This window comes from Pogona vitticeps, chromosome 6 (genome assembly GCF_051106095.1).
Source record: "Pogona vitticeps strain Pit_001003342236 chromosome 6, PviZW2.1, whole genome shotgun sequence".
Lineage (NCBI taxonomy): Eukaryota > Metazoa > Chordata > Lepidosauria > Squamata > Agamidae > Pogona > Pogona vitticeps.
Genome location: NC_135788.1, coordinates 61,831,039 through 61,852,442, shown reverse-complemented (window position 1 = coordinate 61,852,442; position 21,404 = coordinate 61,831,039). Strand labels below are relative to the sequence as shown.

The following is a 21,404-nucleotide window of genomic DNA, read 5'->3' as shown; positions in this document are numbered from 1 at the left end:
ACAGAAACGTCATTCCTACCATCCTCCTACAAAAAAGTCCAAGCAATATCTTTGACTCCCAGATCAGTCAGACCCATGACAATCTGACCCGTTTGGCCCCATTTCTACACAATTGGCAAAAGATCCCAAAGGACAATTGGGTTCTGGACATAATCCAATTCAGCTACAGGCTAGAGTTTGTGGAGCTTCCCCCTCTAGGTTATGTAAAGGTGACAACATCCAACTGTACCCTGGAGGAGGAAGTTCTCACTCTGCTCCAAAAAGAGGCTATACAGCAGGTCCCTCATCGAGACATTGCCAGAGGATTTTACTCAAGGTACTTCACAGTATCCAAGAAAGACGGAGGACTTAGACCAATTCTAGATCTGAGGGACCTGAACACTTACCTTCATCCACGTCGGTTCTGGATGGTCACACTGAAGTCCATCATCCACCTACTGAAAAAAGGAGATTGGTTTACAGTCATAGACCTCAAAGATGCATACTTCCACATCACAATTCACCATCATCACAGGAAGTATCTGCACTTTTTGATCAACAACAAAATATTCCAATATGCGGCCTTACCATTCGGCTTAGCAATGGCTCCACACACGTTTACAAAGTGCATGGCACCTGTAGCAGCCTTTCTACGTCTACAAGGAGTGAAAGTGTTCCCCTATATAGACGACTGGCTGATTGTGTCTCCATCCAGGAAAAAGGCCATCCATGACTCAAGTTATACTCTAACCATTCTTCAAAACCTAGGCCTCACAGTGAACTACGAGAAATCCACTCTGATACCATCTCGCATCACCAGTTACATAGGAGCCACATTAAACTCCATACAGGCAAGGCTCTTTCTTCCCGCAGAGCGCATTCAGAAATTGAGGGCAGCCGTCCAGAAGTTCCATCCACACTCGCTGGTGTTGGCTCACCATGCACAACACCTGTTAGGCCTCATGGCCTCGACAACAGCATCTCTCCCACATGCGAGGTTGAAGATGCGCTCTATGCAGGCGTGGCTCCTCCATCACCTCAACGCACTCTGTGACGACCCTCAGAAAAAGATTCTGGTCACCCCAGAGTTGGCAAAGCAGCTCAGATGGTGGAGCTTCCTACCACATCTCCTGATGGGGCGTCCTTTTTGTCCACTACAACTATCTGTGCAAGTAACAACAGATGCAAGTCCCATAGGTTGGGGCGTGCATTGCAACGGGCACAAAATACATGCACTCTGGTCTCAGAGACACAAAGGACTCCACATCAACCATTTGGAGATGCTAACAGTGATTCGGGCCTTCAGAGCGTTCCTCCCACTGATACAGGGTCGTGGTGTTCAGGTTGTGACAGACAACACCACGACCATGTACTACGTCAACAAACAGGGAGGAACGAGGTTAATGTCACTTCTCTACCTGTCTGTGCACCTGTGGGAGTGGTGTTACCACCGTCACATCTATCCAGTGGCAATTCACATTGCAACATCAGACAATCAGCTAACAGACCAGTTGAGTCAACTGACGGGACAATCCCACAAGTGAAAGCTGGATGACAGCATATTCTAGATGCTATGCATAAGGTAGGGTCAACCATCCATAGACGTGTTCGCTTCTCACACAAACAGGAAGTTCAACAGATATGCATCTTGAGCGGGCAGAGGTCCAGGCTCCCTGGGAGATGCCTTCATGATACCCTGGCGAGAACGACTTTACCTGTTTCCACCGATTCCTTTGATCCAGCGGACCCTGGTCAAGCTCAAGCAGGAACGAGCGCAAGCCATCATCATAGCTCCCTGCTGGCCACATCAGCCGTGGTTCTCTACTCTGAGAGAGTTGGCAGTGGACATGCTGAAGCTTCCTCTATTGCCACATCTTCTGACACAAGACTCAAACTTTTATCATACAAGACTCTTTTTCTAGTTGCTGTTACGTCCGCTAGAAGAGCAAGTGAGTTAGCAGCTCTGAGATCTGATGCTCCTTACCTGCAATTCTACAAGGACAAAGTTATGTTGTTTCCAGATGTTTCGTTCTTACCCAAAGTTGTCACAGAATTTCATCTTAATCAACCTCTTTCGTTACCTACCTTGTTTCCTGATCCTTCGTCTGATGTCAAAAAGATGCTCCATTCCCTCGATGTCAGGAGAGCGTTGGCATATTATACTTCTAGGACAAAGGACTTTCGTAAATCTGAAAGGCTCTTCCTGTGCTTTCACAGACCACACAAGGGTTCTCCAGCGTCATCTTCCACCTTGTCCAGGTGGCTTGTCTCCACTATTACTCTTCCCTATGAACTTGCTGGTAAGACTGCGCCTGAAGGTCTTAGAGGACATTCTACAAGGTCCATGGCAACATCTACTGTCTTACTGCGTGGTGTGGACATTCCAGACATCTGCAAGGCAGCAATATGGTCCAGAGTGTCCACATTTGTCACCCACTACAGGCTGGACCTTTGGGCAAAGAAGGAGACAAGTTTTGGAAGGGCTGTCTTGACCTCTGTCTGCAGTGACAGCCCTCCTTCCGGTAAGTGAGCTTGCCAATAACCCATATGTGTGCATTCACAGAGGCCACGCTGAAGAAAGAGAGGTTACTTACCTGTAACCATGGTTCTTCAAGTGGACCTCCGTGAATTCACACATCCCCACCCGGCCTCCCCACTATCCATCACTGTTTATAATGTACCTGAGCTCATGCTCTTAGGATGGCGGATAAATGGAACTGAAGGCTGGGGGGTAATGGAGCATGCTTGCAAGGGGCAATCTAAACTTTGTATCTTTTCAGAAAAGCTCTAGAAGATTCTGAAGTTCCAGCACAGGCGCTGATTTAACCCATATGTGTGAATTCACAGAGATCCACTTGAAGAACCATGGTTACAGGTAAGTAACCTCTCTATTTCTAGAAGCCACAGCCAGCATGGTCAATATTACACTATTATAATTATGTTCTTGGCAGCATCTATACTACTGTACCTCTTTGGTAACTAAAACGGATTCTACAAAGAAGATATTAGGGTAATGCTAGTTAAATGTACAACACACTGAGCTTATGTTCAGAGAGCCATTATGTACAACATAGCTGTCAACACTTGTTTTCCTGTTGAACTGGTACTTTGGCCATTGTAAGCGAACAGGAAGGCTGAAAAGAAATAGAATGGTATTGCAATATGTGTACTTGTGATTTCTTGGGCAGCTTTTCAAGCCATAACACCATGTTTTCCCCAAAATAAGACAGGGTCTTATATTAATTTTTGCTCCAAAAATGCATTAGGACTTATTTTCAGGGGATGTTTTATTTTAGAGTCATGTCATCTTCTTCTGGTTGCTGCACAATGGTGGAGGGCAGGGTTTCACTTAACTGGGGCTTCTTTTTGGGCTAGGGCTTATATTACGAGCATCCTGAAAAATCATACTAGGGCTTATTTTCAGGGAAACAGGGCATTTAAAAATCAGCACTCTATTTTTTAAAATGGTAAAGAATTATTTTTATGAAGGCAGTCTTGCACTGTGAGGCTGTTCTATAAATACCACATCAGGTTTGGGCTTGTTCATCATGAGGGAAGAAACATACAATCTATGGGTGCATCTAGACAAAGCCTGTATAATGCAATCATTTTGACTCATTCATAACATTTTAACCACCACCATCACCCTGTCCTGAATAAGCAATCTGATTTTGTATTTAACTTGTCTTTTCTTCCCTCTTTTATTCTAGGGGGAAATTTGCAGTAGTAAAGAAATGTGTTAATAAAGAATCTGAAAAAGAATTTGCAGCAAAATTCATGAGAAAAAGACGAAAAGGCCAAGATTGCCGCCTGGAGATCGTTCATGAGATTGCAGTTCTGGAACTTGCACAATGCAGTGATTGGGTTATCAGTTTGCATGAAGTATACGAAACATCAACAGAAATGATTTTGGTATTAGAATAGTAAGTATGAGCATTATGATGTGATACCTTTATGGAATGAGAGACATTTCAATGAATAACTATCTCCTATTTATTCAGGAAATCAGTCCAGTTTATCTTTCATGTCCCAGAACTTCCTTCTCTTTAGCAAGGGATCTAGCTAACTTTCTCTGATGTCAGTATACAAGTGACAGTTGAGAATATAATGAGTTAGATCTTCCATAGCTGCTACCCCACAAATACACCCTCTGTCTTGAATTGGTATACCATGGAATCTCCCCAGTTTCATCATTGATTCCATCTGTTCAAAACAATCTGGTAAAAGCTTTCCGATTTCCATTTTCATAGGATATGAGGGATATTTTTCAAATTAATACAGATGTTTTGTACCCGCTAACCATTTGATTTTTTCAGGGATCTGATAACAGGTGAATTTGAGCTCCAACATCTAGTACTCTTTGTCTAAATATATTTCCGATACCATTATACTCCTTGGGTTAAATGCTTGTATGGAAAAACCATATTTTGGGAGTAAGTTGGAAAATTCCTGTAACTAGCAGTGTTCAAAGAGTTACCCTCTGTTCCTCTAAACAGATCTTAGGAAATCTGCTTTCCTTCACCTGATCAATTTTGCACCAATCACTGACTATCCTGGCATGAATTATACCAGCAGTTGTTCTCTTACCCAGCATGACGTTCACCCTCATGGCCCCTGCTTGTCTCCCCAAACACAGAGCTCACGAGGGTAAACCAAAATCTCTCTTCGCACGCTGCCACCAGTTGATCTCCTTATCAACATTCTTTACTTAGGAAAGATGAAGGTCCATTCAGTACTGACATTTTAATAAAACAGGTTTATCAATTACATCTGGTTTCTAGAATTCATAAGCATATTCCTTCAGTTTCACCAAGCATCAATATTAATCTATATTAAATATCACAGGTTACTGATCACTCCTCAGACTAATCACTCCTCAGATCCCAAACTATCCTTCTTTCAGATTTCTAACAAACTCCCCCTAACTCACTCTCTCAGGCTCCGCCTTTTAACATCTCTTGAGGCCCCACCTCTCAACCACATTAGCATATAATTCATAAATATTACATATCTTATTACATAATTTAATTTCCACTCTAATTAAGCAGAGCGATGTAGAATTTGAGGCTCCCAATATCAATTTTGAACTCTCAATATTGGTGAGGTTGGCAAAACCCCAGATTTCTGCACCGAATATTAGTATTGGCATTACCTTTGCTTTAAAGATCTTAAAAATTGGGTGTAGTGTGCCTCGATAAGTATAATTCAACAGTCTGTTTAATGATTGCAGGCAGGCAGCTGCTTTCAGTTAACTTCTCTTTATTTGTAAGGACGATACTTCTGTAGCTGAGCAGGTTATGCCTAGGATTTTGCTTGCTCTGTAGTTCTTTTGTGTTTATGTACCATCTATGTACTTTCTTTTTACCGAAGACTACAACTTTGGATTTGGCATTATTAATGACTAGGATGTTTTATATACAATAAGAACTAAATCATCTTAGCAGTCTTCTCAGTCCAGCTTGTGTAGTGGACAATATGATAATATCATCTGCATAAAGCAAAATATTTACAGATCTGTCTAAAATTTGGGGCATGTGGAAGTGTGGTGTTTTTTTTTTTTTTTTTGGTAGGTGTCTGACAATACTATTTATGTAAAAAATTGAAAGAAATGGGCCAGGATAGAGCTTTGGCAAACACCCTTGTATGCTGGATTCTGATCTAAGAGTATGTGTGACGCCAGTTTGGATCCTATGACTGGTTTCATAGTAAAGACCTTTCTTTAAAATCAACAGCCTCAAATCAATGTTGGCATCAACCATTTTCTCCCAGAGCCATTGCCTGCTTATAGAGTCAAAGGCTGCACTGAGGTCGGTGAAGGCAGCATCAAGCTGCTCACTTTCCTTCTATATTTAGTTATCATAGGTGGTGTAGGATATAACAATTATCCAGCATAGATCTACCCCTCCTAAATTCTGTTTGTTCTTTGACCAGCAAGTTGTGATTTTCTGCCCAGCACTCTGCTTTTTGCAGGAGGTACCTTGCATACATTTTCACTGGTATATCAATCAGGCTGATTGGCCTATAATTCTTAGTAGTTTTTGGGGTCCTGTTTCTTCTGTATCGGTACAAATATACCTAGTTTCCAACCTTTTGGAGCACATCCTACAGACTTTTAGAAAGCCCTCCATATTGTGCTCTTAAAAGGAAAAGTGGCTGGCCTGTTCTGCTAAAGGAAAGGGAGTTTACATGTTTCATGTAATATCTCATGTATTCTTCAGTTTCTCCTCATCCTAAGAGAGAAAAGAGTCTCACATTCATTTAATAAGGTACATCTGTCAGTCCCTCTCAATGTTGAGGGCCCAGTCATTCAGTACTCTGGCATTCACCGATCCAGTTGTTAAGGTCCTGAAAAACCTAATACCAGAAGTCCATATTGGGGAAAAGGGGGGTTTCTAGGAATTTGGGTTTGTTTTTTTTTTAGTTAGCATAGTATAAAGTAGAAACAACAATAACACAGAAATATGGAAATGTCAACCCAGTCTCATCAACACCTTCCCTGGGTTTGCACACAAACTATCACTTTGTATGGGGGCGAAGACTCATGAAGCATTTAAAGTATGAAAAAGGTATCTTTACTCATAGTTACCTTTCTAATTATAGTCAGAAGGGGGTGGAGCTTCCAGCACGCAGGAGCCCGTGTATACCTGCTGCTTTGAAAATGGTGGGAGGAAGAAGGGCTCTCAACAAAATGGAAGCAAAAAACAAACAGGAAGAGGGGCCAGGGGTTTGCCTCAAATGCTAAAAACAGAACTTTACCAGTCAAGTTAGTGCCAAGGACAAGCACATTAGGCTGAGAATCCTCCCTCTCTATGATACCCAGTGTTAGTGCGTATAAGATTGCTATTATCCCAACAGTTCAGCCACCCATTCCGGTCCCTGTCCCTGGTATTATCACGGCTCATGAAAGCACCCTTTGAACCTATTATATAAAGTGATCTCCATCTCCTGTCCTAAAAGACCACCTTTTTAATTGTTATAGGAGAACCTTGGAACATGTGCCCTTTGAACCCCATTTAATTTTTCATTTGGATAAGGTCCTTTGTCCTAATGTTCTATTTTTTCTTAAATGTGCTACTTCCAGCATTCTTTTGCAACCCCCCCCCACACCTCCCAAACCCTGTGGCAAATTCTAGATATCCTGGTTCTGAGGTGAGCAGTGGTATTCTGTCTTTCCAACACTGCACCCTTTTGCAAAAACGCACATCTCTTCATTTCCTACAGTGAGCACAAAAAAGGTCTCCCACTCTCACTGCAACAATTCACACACTGGGTAGTCAAGTTTATCTAACTGCCTTACAGACTTCCCCAAATCCCAGGCACTTTGGGCATCAAATGTCTCTGCACAAGATTCCCTACAGCAGATGTGCCTCTTGTAGACATTTTTAATGCTATCTGCTCTCAGTAATCTACATTCATCAGATATCACTGACTTGATGTTCAACTTCAAGGTAATGCCTAGGTTTCGGAGGGCAATTCTTTCTTTACTGTAGTGAAACTCTCACTCCCAGTAAGTCAGTCTTCCAATTGTGCAGCCCACAGAGACCATGAAGGCAGACATCTTTCTACTGAAGACATCTGCCTTATCAACTGACTTTTATGTGGAGTGGAGCAGCACCCAGTTGTAATTACATATCCTTCAGTGAACTGCACTACATGGGGATACAGCTTCATATTGTATTTGTTCTGGACTGTTTTATTTTTCATGCTTGGTAGGGTACTTTAGTGACTTCCTTCTTAAAACGTTTTTGGCTGAAATTCCTAGTTTATTTTATTTATTTATTAGATTTTTTACCCCGCCCCTCTAGACAATGTCTACTCTGCTCCTTTGACTACACTGATATTTCACCAGTCTGTTTGCAGGATGCAACCTCTATGTTCAGAAGAATTCTAAATTTTAAGATGATTGATATGTAATTCATAATTTCGGTCATAGTTGAATCTTATTTTGTAATTGTACAGGAACAGAAGTATTTGGGCTAAGAAAATGTTAATTATTTAATAGAAATGTGTGTTGTCATTCTGAAGATAGTTCTCCATACTGTTCAACTTGTTAATTTCACAAGTTTCCTACAGTACTATTCTTAGGAATTTCTTTAAATATAGATATAATCCACAATTCCTGGTACATAGTAATAATAATATTGTAGAACTGCAGAACTTGGAAGGGACTTTGGATCATTGTGTCCATCCCTTGTCAAGGACAAAGAGTGGAGAATCACTGTCCCAACCTCTGGCTCCACAGCTAGATACTTCAGATGCTTCTAAATCACTGAGCTATTCAGCAGTCAAATAAAATATTAATAAATTATTTATAATATATTTGCTAGTGTTTCTATTGATAATAGAATATACATAAAAACTGTAGTAGATATGGATGCCATTTAAGCTTCTTCAAGGCACATAATCTACAATATTCAACCATAAATGATTCAAGTGGTTTATCAGTTGTGGTATCTTGTTTCTTCTGGAAAACTAAAAAATGAATGTGTTCTTTCTAAGTGCTGCTGGAGGGGAAATCTTTGACCAGTGTGTTGCTGAAAGAGAAGATGCCTTCAAAGAAAAAGATGTTAAGCGTCTTATGAGACAGATCTTAGAAGGCGTTTCATTTTTACATCAAAATAATGTTGTTCATCTTGACTTGAAGGTAAGATTCAAGTCTTTGTTAGTTACCCCAATGAAGATAAATTCTGTAGAGCTGAGGCAGCATCAAGGTAACAGTTCTTTGAAAACTCTCCCATCAAAGTAGAGTTTGGAGTTACAGTGGTGCCTCGCTTGACGACGTTAATTCGTTCCAGCGAAATCGCTGTAGAGCTAAAACGTCGTCAAGCGAAATAAAAAAGCCCATTGAAATGCATTGAAAACCATTCAGTGCGTTCCAGTGGGCTGAATACCTGCTCGTCCAGCAAAGATCCTCCATAGGGGCGGCCATTTTCGGTGTCTGTAGTGCGAGAAATGCCTCCTAAAAACAGTAGGGAGCCATTTTGAGCAGCCGGCGGCCATTTTGAAAACCCGACAATCAGCTGTTTTGATTGTCGTAATGCGAAGAATCGGTTCCCGAAGCAGGGAACCGATCGTTGCAAAGTGAAAAAAACCCATTTAAACATCATTTTGCGATCGCAATTGTGATCACAAAAACATTGTTGTGAAGTGGATTCATCGTTATACGGGGTAATTGTTAAGCGGGGCACAACTGTACTTCTTTTAAAACTCCCCATTCCTGTTTTTCTTCAAATGCCAATTTCCTACCAAGAAAAGTACATGTGGAAATTTCAAAGTTTTAACCTTTTCTGTCCTTGGATGTACTACTGGTTTATTATGTAGAAGGATTTTCTACCACTTAACAACTTTTAACAAGGATTTGTGTCATGCTGTCTCGGCCAAGCTGACTTTTTTCCCTCCCACTATCTATCACCAGTATTCTCTGTTTTTTAATTAGCTGCAACTCTTGGAACTACCTGGTCCCTGGGCTCTGTCTCTGCCACTAGATAGTACTCTATTGGTGATGTGCTTAAAGTATGCTGATCAGCCACATTATTGCTGGATTGTCGATCACCCCCAACCCAGAAAGCCAAACCTATTAAAGGTGGGATGTGAGGTTGAACTAACTCCAACAGAAAGATTTATTGTTGATATACACTGATCAACCACAACATTAAAACTGACAGATGAAGTGAATTATATATAATGATTATATGATATACAGTGGTGCCTCGCATAACGAGCGCACTGTTTAATGACGAATCCGCATAGCGACATGTTTTTTGTGATTGCTTTTGCGATCGCATTGCGATGTTTTAACAGGCAAAACATCGCATTGTGGTGATCGGTAAGCGTTTCGCTTACCGATCTTCGCATTGCGATGTTTGCAGAACAGCTGATCGGCAGTTCCAAAATGGCCACCGGATGAAGAAAATGGCCACCCGTAGCGTTTTCGCGCCCTGTCCTCGCTTACCGAGGCGGCGAAAATGGCGGCCGGATGGGGAATCTTCGCTTACCGGTGAGTTTTCCCCCCATAGGAACACATTAAATGGGCTATATAGGGCTTTATATATCATAACCAGCACTTTGAGTTGTGCCCATAAACAGACCCCAGTAACCAACAAAGCTGTTGAAGGAGTTATATGTTGCCTATAACTGGCCCTTTGGGAGCAGCTGTATTTCTTTGCAATGCTTTCATTGGAATGCTGACCAAAGTTTCTATTGGTTAGAGGCTGATAAGGGGTTATATATTTTGTGAACTATTTTGAGTCACTGATCCAATTGAACCATTGCAAGGAAGCATGATTGCTCATGAAGTTTGTTACATTTAACTTAAACTAGATGGAAGTAGTATCATGAAAAACGATAATAAAGCTAGGTTGTAGTATGCCTGTGATTTTTAAAATATTATGTAGATGGCTCATATTTTTCCCTCTTTTCATCCTTGATGTTTCAATCTCTAGTTTGCGAACACTTTGTGACAGTGATTTGTGTTCTCTTACTTTATGAGTATCATGTACTACACTATTTTTTAAATTGAGATCTGGATTTAAATTTTGCAACTGTACGTAGGCTTTCTGATATATCATGTTAACTTGTTAAATTAAGTGTATGAGGTTGCACACAGTATGATTTTTTCCTTGCATTTTAAAAGTATGCTCTTTTTATATTGTGCAAACATTTTAATGTTTTCGTATGCACCATATAATTTTATTTTGAAGCATAGCTCGGCTTTAATGAACACTGTTAGATGTAGACTAAAACTTCCTGTTGACCTTCCCTGACATCTTTTTGTACAGGCAAATGATTTCGACCTTCAAAACATTCACAGCCATATGCTGGTAAAATGACCAGAAAAGTAAGACATTAGGGTGGCTCCACAGGTTTTTAATAAGGTTGTTGTCACAACTACTTTATTTCCACTCACTTATTTTCAGCCCCAAAATATTCTGCTAACAAATGAATCTCCATTGGGAGACATTAGGATAGTTGACTTTGGCCTTTCAAGAGTGATGATGAATAGTGAAGAACTAAGAGAAATCATGGGAACACCTGAGTATGTGGGTAAGTTATTGACACATCGTTAATGTGATTGTCGAGGCGAATACCATAGATATATAATATTATGTTAATTATAGGGTTTGCCTCAAGGTCTCAAATCTGCATATTACTTCAAGGTCACAGTTATTAAGTTGTGTCAGTGTTCAAATACACATGGCCAAGAAAAATTTAAATGTTTTGGAAATAGTTTAAATTGTGTCATACCATTATCAAACTTCTAATGCCTACATAAAAGAAATACATATCTAAATGGCATTTGGAAATGTTCTATCTGCTTGGCATCTAAATAATGAATGCATATTTTTATAGGAAATATAGCCATTAACTGTTTTTAAAATCTTAGCTCCAGAAATCCTGAGCTATGATCCAATCAGTACAGCAACAGATATGTGGTAAGGAGAACTCTTTCTTGAATAGTTATTTCAAAAACTGCAGGTTTCCTTTTTATGAAGCTAATGTCTTTTATTTCTCCTTTTAAACTTAGGAGCATTGGAGTACTAGCATATGTCATGCTAACAGGAGTATCGCCTTTCTTGGGAAATGGTAAACAGGAAACCTTTTTAAATATATCTCAGATGAACATAAATTATTCTGAGGATTTTGACCTTGTATCCGAATCTGCTGTGGACTTCATCAAAACTCTTCTGGTTAAAAAACCCGAGTAAGTTGACTTTAAAGGCTTTTTTTCATAACTGTGACCCATACAAGGTACCATTATGATTTGCTCATGTACATTGATTTTATCTGAATGAAATATATCTGGCTTCATGAACCAGTGGTTTATAAAGTTAGGAATAACCATTAAGACTATGAACCTCCCTTGGCATGTTGGCTTTGACATGGATATAAATATTCCAGCTTGAACACTAATTTAGCACAGGAGTGTGTATCAACATCTGGAAAACCTAGAGTCATATATATTGTGAAATTGAAATGTTCTAAAATTTATGATATGTCTTTAAGCAGCCTTTTGCTCCATGGTTTTCAGGTTTGGGGCCTTGTAAAATAACTGTCATAGAATGGCTACAAAATTTTACATGGCTATGATTTGTGTGCAGTAATCTTCATGTAGATTGGCTGGGGACGTCAGGATTTTTTGTACTTCCACAATTTGTTATAATTTCCCCAGGTGACAGGAGTTTTCCATACCTCCATTGATCCTTTTTTTTAAAAAAAATATTTTACTAAAATGAATTACTTAACATAAACCTACTCCCACAGAAAAAATAAAAAATAAAATAAAATACAATTACATATCACACAGTGTCACCATCACCTTCAGGGCTAGCATTAAACTTCATTCAATCAATTTTCCCTCCAAAAATGCATTGTTTCTTCCCTCAGTATATACCCCTTCCCTCTCCAAAATACATATTCCAGGAATACATTCCATATTTTTCTTTAAATGGTTATTTTTTGATTGGCCTCTTCTTATTTTCATATCACATGTCAGTTTGTCATTAATTGCCATATCCCATAATTCTCTATACCATTCCTCTAAGCTGAATTGATTATCATTCCTCTAATTTCTTGCAAAAATTAATCTTGCAGCTGTAATCATTATTACTATTAAATCCTTATTTTCTTCCAACACTTGATCGTTATTGACCAAATTCAGTAAAGCAGTTAATTGGGACATTTAAATATTTAATCCTATTATTTCACTTATTTCTTTAAAGATTTGATTCCATTCTTGCTTTCTTACTTCACATAACCACCACACGCACACACACACACACGTGTGTGTGTGTTCCCTTCTCTTTTTTACACCGCCAACATGATGATACACTTTTATCTATCATACTCATTTTAAATGCCACCTCGATATTACTTTATAGCAATTTTCTTTTATCCTTACTGACATGTTCTTCATAATTCTTTGATCCCATATTTTATCCCATCTTCGCCTATTCTCTATCCAAATCATATTGCCATTGCATTTTTAATCCTTATGTACCCTGTTCAGCTTGTGTTAATAGTTTATATATTTGACTTACAGTTCCTTTTCTTTCTGTTTTTTCCTCTGATTTCAATCTTTTTTCTATAATCTCTTGAAATTTTGTCATTTTTCTACTTTCCCCTTCCTTACTATTCCATTCGCTTGTCCACCATTCTAATTGGATCATATTTAACTATGAAATCCTCTCTCCTCCTAATATCTCTTTTATATTTTCTTTATCTCTCATCTTCTTCACCCAATCTTTTAACCTATTTATCTCTTTATTTTTTAATATATTCTTAATATTTTTTTTAGATTTCAGGAAAATTCCTTAACTCCGCCACCTGAGATAAAGGGGAAATCGGAGGACTCAGTAAGCCTGTAAACTTTTTCCAATTTTCTAACATATTTTTAAGGAAAGGATTATTAATCTTTTTAATCTCTTCTCCAATTTTTTCTTTAAACAATATACTTTCCACTCTTTCTTCCTTACCCTCCATTTCTGTTTCTGTCCAGATTAAATTTTTATTACCTTTAATGATATCTGGGATATGTCTAAGCTGATTTGCTATACAGTGGTGCCTCGCTTAACGAGCGCACCGTTTAAGGACGAATCTGCATAGCGACGTGTTTTTGCGATCGCTAATGCAATCGCATTGCGATGTTTTAGATAGGGAAAACATCGCATTGCGATGATCGGTATTTCACTTACCGATCTTCGCATTGCGATGTTTTACAAACAGCTGATTGGCGGTTCCAAAATGGCCGCCGGGTACAGAAAATGGCCGCTCGCAGCGTTTTTGCGCCCTGCCCTCGCTTACCGGGCGGCGAAAATGGCGGCCGGATGGAGGATTCCCCGCATAGCGGTGAGTTTTTCCCCAATAGGAACGCATTAAACTCCGTTTAATGCGTTCCTATGGGTTCCCCCCCCGCATAGCGACGCAGGGCACCACTGTACAATATAAATTTATATTAGCTAATTCAAGTCCTCCCTTTTTTGTGTAACATACCATAAATTTTAATTAATCTTCACTCGTTTATTTCCATTGCAGTAACAATTTATCATTATCTGCCATTCTTTCAGTTCTTTTCTGTAATCTTTATAGGAAGCATCCAAAATATAAAATTTAGGAATTATTTACATTTTACATAAAGCCACTCTATTGGACCATGAAATCTTTAAGTTCTAATATTCTTTTATCCTCCCATTTATCTCTCTTTTTAATCTATCCAAATTTATTTTAATTGTTTCTTGTAAGTTCCAAGTAATATTAATCCCTAAATATTTTCCATTTTACCTTCAAATATTATTTTCATTTTTCTCTTCTCCTCATCCAAGTGATTTAACAATAAACATTCTGACTTTCCCTGATTTAATCTTAACCCCGTTATACTCTCAAATTCCTTCAAATGTAGTTTCTTTGAAACTTTCTATTGTTTCAATTGGATTTTAACCATTAATAATGTATCGTCCGCAAACAAATTTATCTTACCATTTTCTTTGTTGTCTATCCCTCTAATCTGTTTATCATCTCTAATTATCTGTGCCAATAATTCAGTTATCATTGTGAATAATACTGGAGATAAGGGGCAACCTTGGCCTAGGTATATTGACTCAGTTATACCATCATTAACTATAACTGGCTGTATTCTGTGAATACAGTTGGTGGATTATCTGCCTAAAAATGGGTTCAAACCCTAAATATTTAATATCTTTAACGAACCCCATTCCACTGAGTCAGATGCTTTAAATATATCTAACAGTATTACTCCGGCTTTAGAATTAGTTTCTTTAGCTAGGTACATTAAGTACCCTTCTCATTAAATCTGACATTTGTCTACCTAGCATAAATCCATTTTGAGCTTTTTCAATGTATTTCCCCATATAACTGTTTAATCTCTTCGCCATTATTGCTGTGAATATCTTAGCATCTTGATTTATCAATGATATGGGTCTATATGCTTCCATATTTGTAGGATTTTTATCTGGTTTCAATATTAAAACACTGAGTGACTTTCCATGATAGTGGGATTTCTGCTTCCATTAGTATCTTCTTAAATAACTCTTTTAATTTTGGTATTAAGAGTCTTTTTAAATAACTTATAATATTCTGGACCTAATCCATCTGTTCCAGGGGTCTTTCCTGCCTTTAAATTTTTTATAATATCCTCTGTTTCTTTATCTGTAATCAACTGTTCCATTTTTTTTAATCCTCGTCTGATTTCTTATTAAAATTATTTTTATATAATCTTCAAATTTTATTATGGAAGGATTTTTACTATATCAAGTTTTATAAAATATTTGAAAAGCTTCCAATTTCTCCTTCATTTTATTACATCTTTTTCCATTCATATCTTGTATTACTACTATATTACTTTTATTCTTTTTTATGGAAGACACTTTAGCTAATAACTTAAGAGTTCTTATTGCTATAGTCAAAAATTTTTCTTTTTAAGTAAATTAAATTTCTTTGTACCTTTTCTAGATGAATTCCTTTCAATTTCTTCCTCTTTGCTTGCAATTCTATTGTTGCTTTTTTTATCTCTAGTTATTACAACTATTTTTTTCTAATTCCTTTATAGTGTCTTCTAAATCCAGTAATCTTTTCCCCTGGTTTTTCTTAGGCATGTATGACATCTTATAGGCGTACCCTTTTGCCACAGATTTCATAGCGTCCCAGATTACCTTAGGTTGACCTCCTCCCTTCTCATTTATTTCCCACGTCTATTCTAAATCTTTTTGGAATTTTTCAATCAGGTTTGGATACCTAAAAATATTTGTATCAATTCTCCACCAGTTTATCTCCTTATAATCACATTTAAACATCAATTCCATGTTCACTCTGGCATGGTCCAATATTTGTATGACTTAAATAACTGTATCATTTACCGTAGGCAGCAAATCTTTAGATACAAATATGTAATCTATTCTTGAATATGTATTATGCAGCTGTGAGTGAATGGAGAATCTTCTTTCATCACCCTTTAATTCTCTCCATACATCTTTCAGATCTGTTTTATTTATTAATCTGTTTAATATCGTTTTGATTTTTCCTTCCCCTTTTTGCAACTTTGATTGATCTTTCTTCAAATCCATTACCATATTAAGACATAAGACATAAGAAATTTATTTGTCATTGCGCTCACAAGTGGGTGCAACGAAATGAGGTGCTCTTCCCCAAGGTAAAACTGGACAACACTACAAAAAAAAGTTAAAATATACACAACTTTCACCATCCAAATATAGATACCCCATTTTCTCTCAGCAATTAAAATCCACCAAAAACCTATGGCCCCGCATTTAAACTCAATACTGCACTTGGGTATTAAAATCACCTGATAGTATTACTGAACCTTTCCTCAATTTATCCAACATTCTCAATATATTTTGAAAAAATTCCTCCTATGTCTCATTAGGTGCATAAACATTTACAAACGTAATATCTTCACCTTTTATTTTACCTTGCATTATCAAATATCTGCCTTGAGTATCTTTTTCCATTTTCTCTATTTTAAATGTACACTTTTTTGATATTAATATTGGTACTCCTTGAGATTTTGAAGTCCCAAACAATTTTTCAGAAATTTGAATCTATTTGCCCCTCAGTTCCTTAAAACCCTCCTTTTTTGATGAGTTTCTTGCAAAAGTACAATATCCATATTACTTTTAATCAGTACATTCTGTATCCTAGCCCTCTTCATACTAGACCCCAGGCCTTTTTTTAAAATTTAATACTAGTCCTGGTTTGTGTGTCACTGTGCACCCCCATTTGAAAAATAATTTTAAAAACCCTCAAATTCCTACTGAATCCTTCTAACATCCAATTCCCCACTGCTACTTTTCTCCCCCATCTTCTAATAGACTCTTCCGGTCTCCTCTGCAGACCCTGGGAGGGGGGATGTGTCTGTCCCCATCTGCCACGACTCTCTCCCTGTCTCACTCTGTTCTTGTTATATGAATCCTATTTTATCCCAAACATATCCATAAGTACCTCTTATTATATTTTTGCCATACATCTATACAAAATTATTCAAATATAACTTTCAACATATTGGGTATATTGATATCTATATTTTATATACTTTTTTAGAAAAGATATTCCTTCCCAGAATTCTTCCCTTTTTAAAAAAAATAAATTATTCTTGTATTCCCAATCTACCCTTTTTTATATTCCCTTTATCTCAATTTATTCTGGATTATTCCTCCTTTTTTTAAAATTAACCATAACTGGGTAACTCCTTGTAAATCTCATTATCTTTTTCAGGTAGTACTATATCTTTCTCAAAAAAAAATTTCCCTTATTATTATATCCCTTTATATTATAAATTACAAGCACCAGACAATCTCCATTTATGTCAAGTAAGATTTTACATTGTATCTATTAACTTTTATTTTAAGTCTATTAACTCTTATTCTCTTGATTTTCCTCATCTTCTAGCTTCTTTGGTTGTTTTGGCTTCGCTCCTTGCTTTTCTTGTTCTTCTTCCTCCTTATCACCATCAATCAAATCCCGCTCCATTGTTTCCTTTTCCTCTGACTCATGACTTAGCGCTGGTCTCTCCACCTTCTTCATTTGTTCCTCCCATTCTTTTTTATTATTATTTCTTAATCCTTTAAAAACTCCAAAGCCATTGCAACTGATGTAACTTTATGAAATTTTCCATTATGATGCACCTTTAGAAACACTGGGTAACCCAAGCTGTATGTAACACTTTTTTCTTGAAGAAGAGATGTAATAATTCTTCTAAATTCCATCGTCTCATGACAATAATCGTTAAAAACTTGCATAGGATACCAAGTTCCCTGGGTTCTCTTTTAGAATTGTCATCAGTTCCTCTTTTTTTTTCCTAGGACTTGAAAGTCTGATCAAAATATGGCGAGGTTGACCTCTGCATCTTGAACCAACCCTGTGTATTTTATCCAAGTCGTAAACAGTCCAATCTATTTTTGGTGTCGTCTTTTTCAGCCAGGCCAGTGCTAGTTCCATTAAGTCCTTCTCTTTGGAGCCTCTTTGGATCATCTGCTGCTGTAAATCTATAGTAGCCATTTCATTGTCCATTAATCTAGCTGAATTTTGTTTTACTTGAGATTGCAAGTCGTCAAGATGTTTATCAGTTTGGTTAAAATAAGAATCAAATTTCTTGTTCAGTTCTTTTTAGTCCTCTTGGTTGGTCTTAACATCCTTTCCCAGTTCCCAGCTTCAGCTCACTATTTGATTCCCTGGCAACTAGATAAGAGTTTTCAACTAGTGCTTAAACTGTCCATTTATAAGCAGTTTAAAGAATCTTCTGGCTGTGGTGGGAAAATCTGCTCCGCAGGAATCCCTGCTGAAGATGGCTCTGACTCCTCCACCCACAGCTGCCGCTGTTTATGATTGTTTTAAGAAAAACTGCTTTTATAGTCCTCTTCCTGTTCCTCAGGGATATTATAAAGTATACTTTACTTACATATCAATGAGCTTTTTTTTTTGCTGCTGCCTCATGTAGTTTCAGAGTGAGAGCTCCTTGACTCTAAAGCCATGACCATTAAGTTCAGGACACACCCTTCCATTGCTCCTTTGAAAACTGAGGAAACTGTCCCATTTCCCCCCTGGCAATTGCAAGGCTTCATGAGTGAGGAAGTTCTGTTCAGGTGCCCTCTATAGAGCTTAATGGGCATTGAAATGACCCCACCTGTGAAGACATGTGTTTACCTGCCATAATGTGATTGCTGAAATTAAGGGAAATTCATTCTAAGCTATTTTATCGAATCCTTTTGGCTTCCCTTTTTACACCCCCTCTCTTTTTCTTTTCAGGGAACGGGCAACTGCAGAAGAATGCCTGCAACATTCTTGGCTAGCACAAACTTATGTTCCAGATACAATGTTCTGGAATAAGAATACAGAAAAAGAATCAGAGGTTGTTATTATAAATGAAGATGCTACTTTTGAAAATTCTGCAGATGGAGAGAAAAAAGAAGAAACAGTAATGACAGAAGAGTTGATCGTAGTAGCTTCATATACACTAGGTCAATGCAGGCAGTCAGAAAAAGAGAAGAATATTGAACCCAAACCCATTTCGATACGGTTTAAATTTGAGGAACCATTATTGCAAGAAATACCTGGAGAATTTATTTACTGAGTTTTTTTCTGTTCTAGAGACTTTAAAAGTGATGTGGATACTGGTTCTTTTGTCCTCAGACCAGTTTATATACAGCCAAATAACATGCACATATAAAAACTTTCTAGATAAAGAAACTCTTTAAAAGTCAACTAGGAAACAATGCCAAACTTCTTTATTTTTATGGAATTGATATACAGAGGAGAGCACAAAGAAGTTCATTTTTTCCATCTGCTGATACTGTGCTTTTTAAATAGTTATTTGTGTAAAAGTGATGGATACTTCAGTTGACTGGACAAGCTGATAGGTGTGCTTTTTCACCAAGTGCAGCAAAAAATACGAAGAGCAATTAATATTTGAGCACCTTACATGTATTAAGGTATATTTGTCTTGTTCCATTCTGTTTTAATCCTGATGAAATGGGTGAACTTGTCCCCCTTTGACTTGTCATAGTCTAGTTTTTGAATTTAAGTCAAGATTCAAATAACTTAATAATTTGAAGTTGGAGGGAGGAAGGAAAGCCTCTAATTGCCATTTTACCTCAGACTGCATTGACTGGGTTCTCCCAGTTCTTTTGCTACATCATGACCATTGTAATGGTGTAAAGAGGTTCTGCCTGTACGCTCAGAACGATCAAATGATTGCTGCGTATCAGCAGGCAGAGAGGGTGACATATTTAGAATATGCATATGTCTTGCTGCCCAGTCTAAATGCCTGTCATTTTCTACCCAGATGAAAAGTGAAGCTTTCTATACTCGTTCAATTAAAATATGCTGTTTGTTTCTCGTGTGCATGAAATGTTGCCTCTTGGTTAATTGTTCTTTCACCAGGAGTAGGCAGTATTTTGTCTTGAAACTATTCTACTGAATTTGGTTTTTCACATGCAGTGAAATTATTGTTTCTGCTGTTTAACATTTTCCAGAGCTGGCTCTTCTACTTAAGAGTCATCTCTAGCTTTGTAATGGAATGTGCATGTGCTAGTCTGCAGTAGACAGATTGGAGGGGGGTAGAATTAATCTGACTATAAAGGGCACAAAGTTGCTTTAGTTTATGAAGAACACATGGAAGCCTAGTGACCTTTACAATGTGTGCTGCACAGCATATATTAATTTTGTCTCTTGTCAGTTCATTTGTTTGCCATTAGCAGAAATTGCACTGAATTTCCAAAACAGCTTATCAGTGAATCTGGTTTCCACTGATTTAGGTGACTTATTTGGAAATGACTTTTTTTTTTAAAAGCTGAGGTATAATCTTAGCAGATTTCTAGATCCAAACAGAGCAACATGTTATTCAAATGTTGTAAATGATTTCTATGATTAAAAATCTGTTTGGAGCACTAAGAAATGTAAAAGTGTATCTAGCACAAAGATAACATACTGGTTTTATGAGTAGCAGCAATAACCTGTAAAAGGACCCATACTTTTTTTGAGGATCTACCAGTACTTTCTATTGTTACTCCCAGAGGTTTACTTTTTTTGTATTATCTTACGAAGGCTGTACTCAAGTTCAGCTTGTTTGTGTCACAGTTCATGTCAGATGCATAAAACATTCACTCTTTGACAATGAAGTGGTGTTTGTTCCTTTGTCCAAACAGACCTTTTTGGTGGTACAACAAAGGTAAATTCATGTTTGCCTTTGTTGTACCTCATATTGGTGAGGTAATCAAGTTGTGATTATGCAGAAATCTTTAAATTAATTATACAGTGTGTGACCTAGCAAATGTACACTTGGATTCCTCTTCCAATGTGAGTGCAGATTTGAAGCTGTAAGGAAGAGAATGCATCCTATTACATCTTCGTTTGAATTGTTCAATAATAAAACTTCATAAACAGTTTAATAATTTTAACGTACTTCTAACAAAGCCAGCTTCTTTTCAAGTTGGCTGCTTAGAAACTTCTTTATATTCTATAGAGTAATAATTTGCTGTGCCTTAAGATAAGTTTTGTACAGTAATAAAACCACTTCAAATATGTATAAATGCTACAGAGGTATAATGTAAGTTATAAATAAAAGTTAAGTTCATCTGTAATGGAAGAAAATCGTATATATAAGGACATCAGCTAATTCCATAAATGGAATTTATGCCACTCTACCATACTCTGGAAGCATGAAGTTGTGATCTAAAGCTATAAAATGAAATCTATATATTGAAGGTTTTCTTGCAATGAATTGTTACTGAATAATAAACAGTGTTATTCCAAGGTACAAACTGGAAATCCTACAGCAGAAAAATAAACATTCTCTCCAGATGTTGAATGAGGGAATACAGTCCTTTGGTACTTCTTGCACTTTCAGATGTTTTGTGACTGTTTTATGTTCTTCTTCTATCTGTTAAGTTACAGATAAT

At 37.4% G+C, this 21,404-nt stretch overlaps 2 protein-coding genes across 9 annotated transcripts in view; one reads left to right on the top strand and one right to left on the bottom strand.

Moving 5' to 3' along the window:
- Positions 1–21,313, top strand: part of STK17A (serine/threonine kinase 17a) — a 38,006-nt gene extending 16,693 nt beyond the window's left edge. For 2 of the 3 annotated variants that reach the window (XM_020798400.3, XM_073002575.2), the window contains exons 2-7: positions 3,690–3,902; positions 8,479–8,623; positions 10,896–11,022; positions 11,363–11,411; positions 11,504–11,680; positions 18,754–21,313. In XM_020798400.3, the coding sequence (XP_020654059.3) occupies positions 3,690–3,902; positions 8,479–8,623; positions 10,896–11,022; positions 11,363–11,411; positions 11,504–11,680; positions 18,754–19,078 (1,036 nt within the window). In that variant the 3' untranslated portion in view covers positions 19,079–21,313. Of the gene's footprint in view, positions 1–3,689; positions 3,903–8,478; positions 8,624–10,895; positions 11,023–11,362; positions 11,412–11,503; positions 11,681–13,273; positions 13,332–18,753 lie in introns of all 3 variants that reach the window. The other variant, XM_020798401.3, reaches the window with a different exon arrangement.
- The window catches only part of FIGNL1 (fidgetin like 1), an 80,031-nt gene that overhangs the window by 11,975 nt on the left and 46,652 nt on the right, over positions 1–21,404 (bottom strand). For 4 of the 6 annotated variants that reach the window (XM_078377456.1, XM_078377454.1, XM_078377458.1 and 1 more), the window contains one exon: positions 387–437. The gene's annotated coding sequence lies outside the window, so the exon portion shown is untranslated. Of the gene's footprint in view, positions 1–386; positions 438–1,694; positions 2,145–21,404 lie in introns of all 6 variants that reach the window. The other 2 variants (XM_078377455.1, XM_078377459.1) reach the window with 1 other exon arrangement.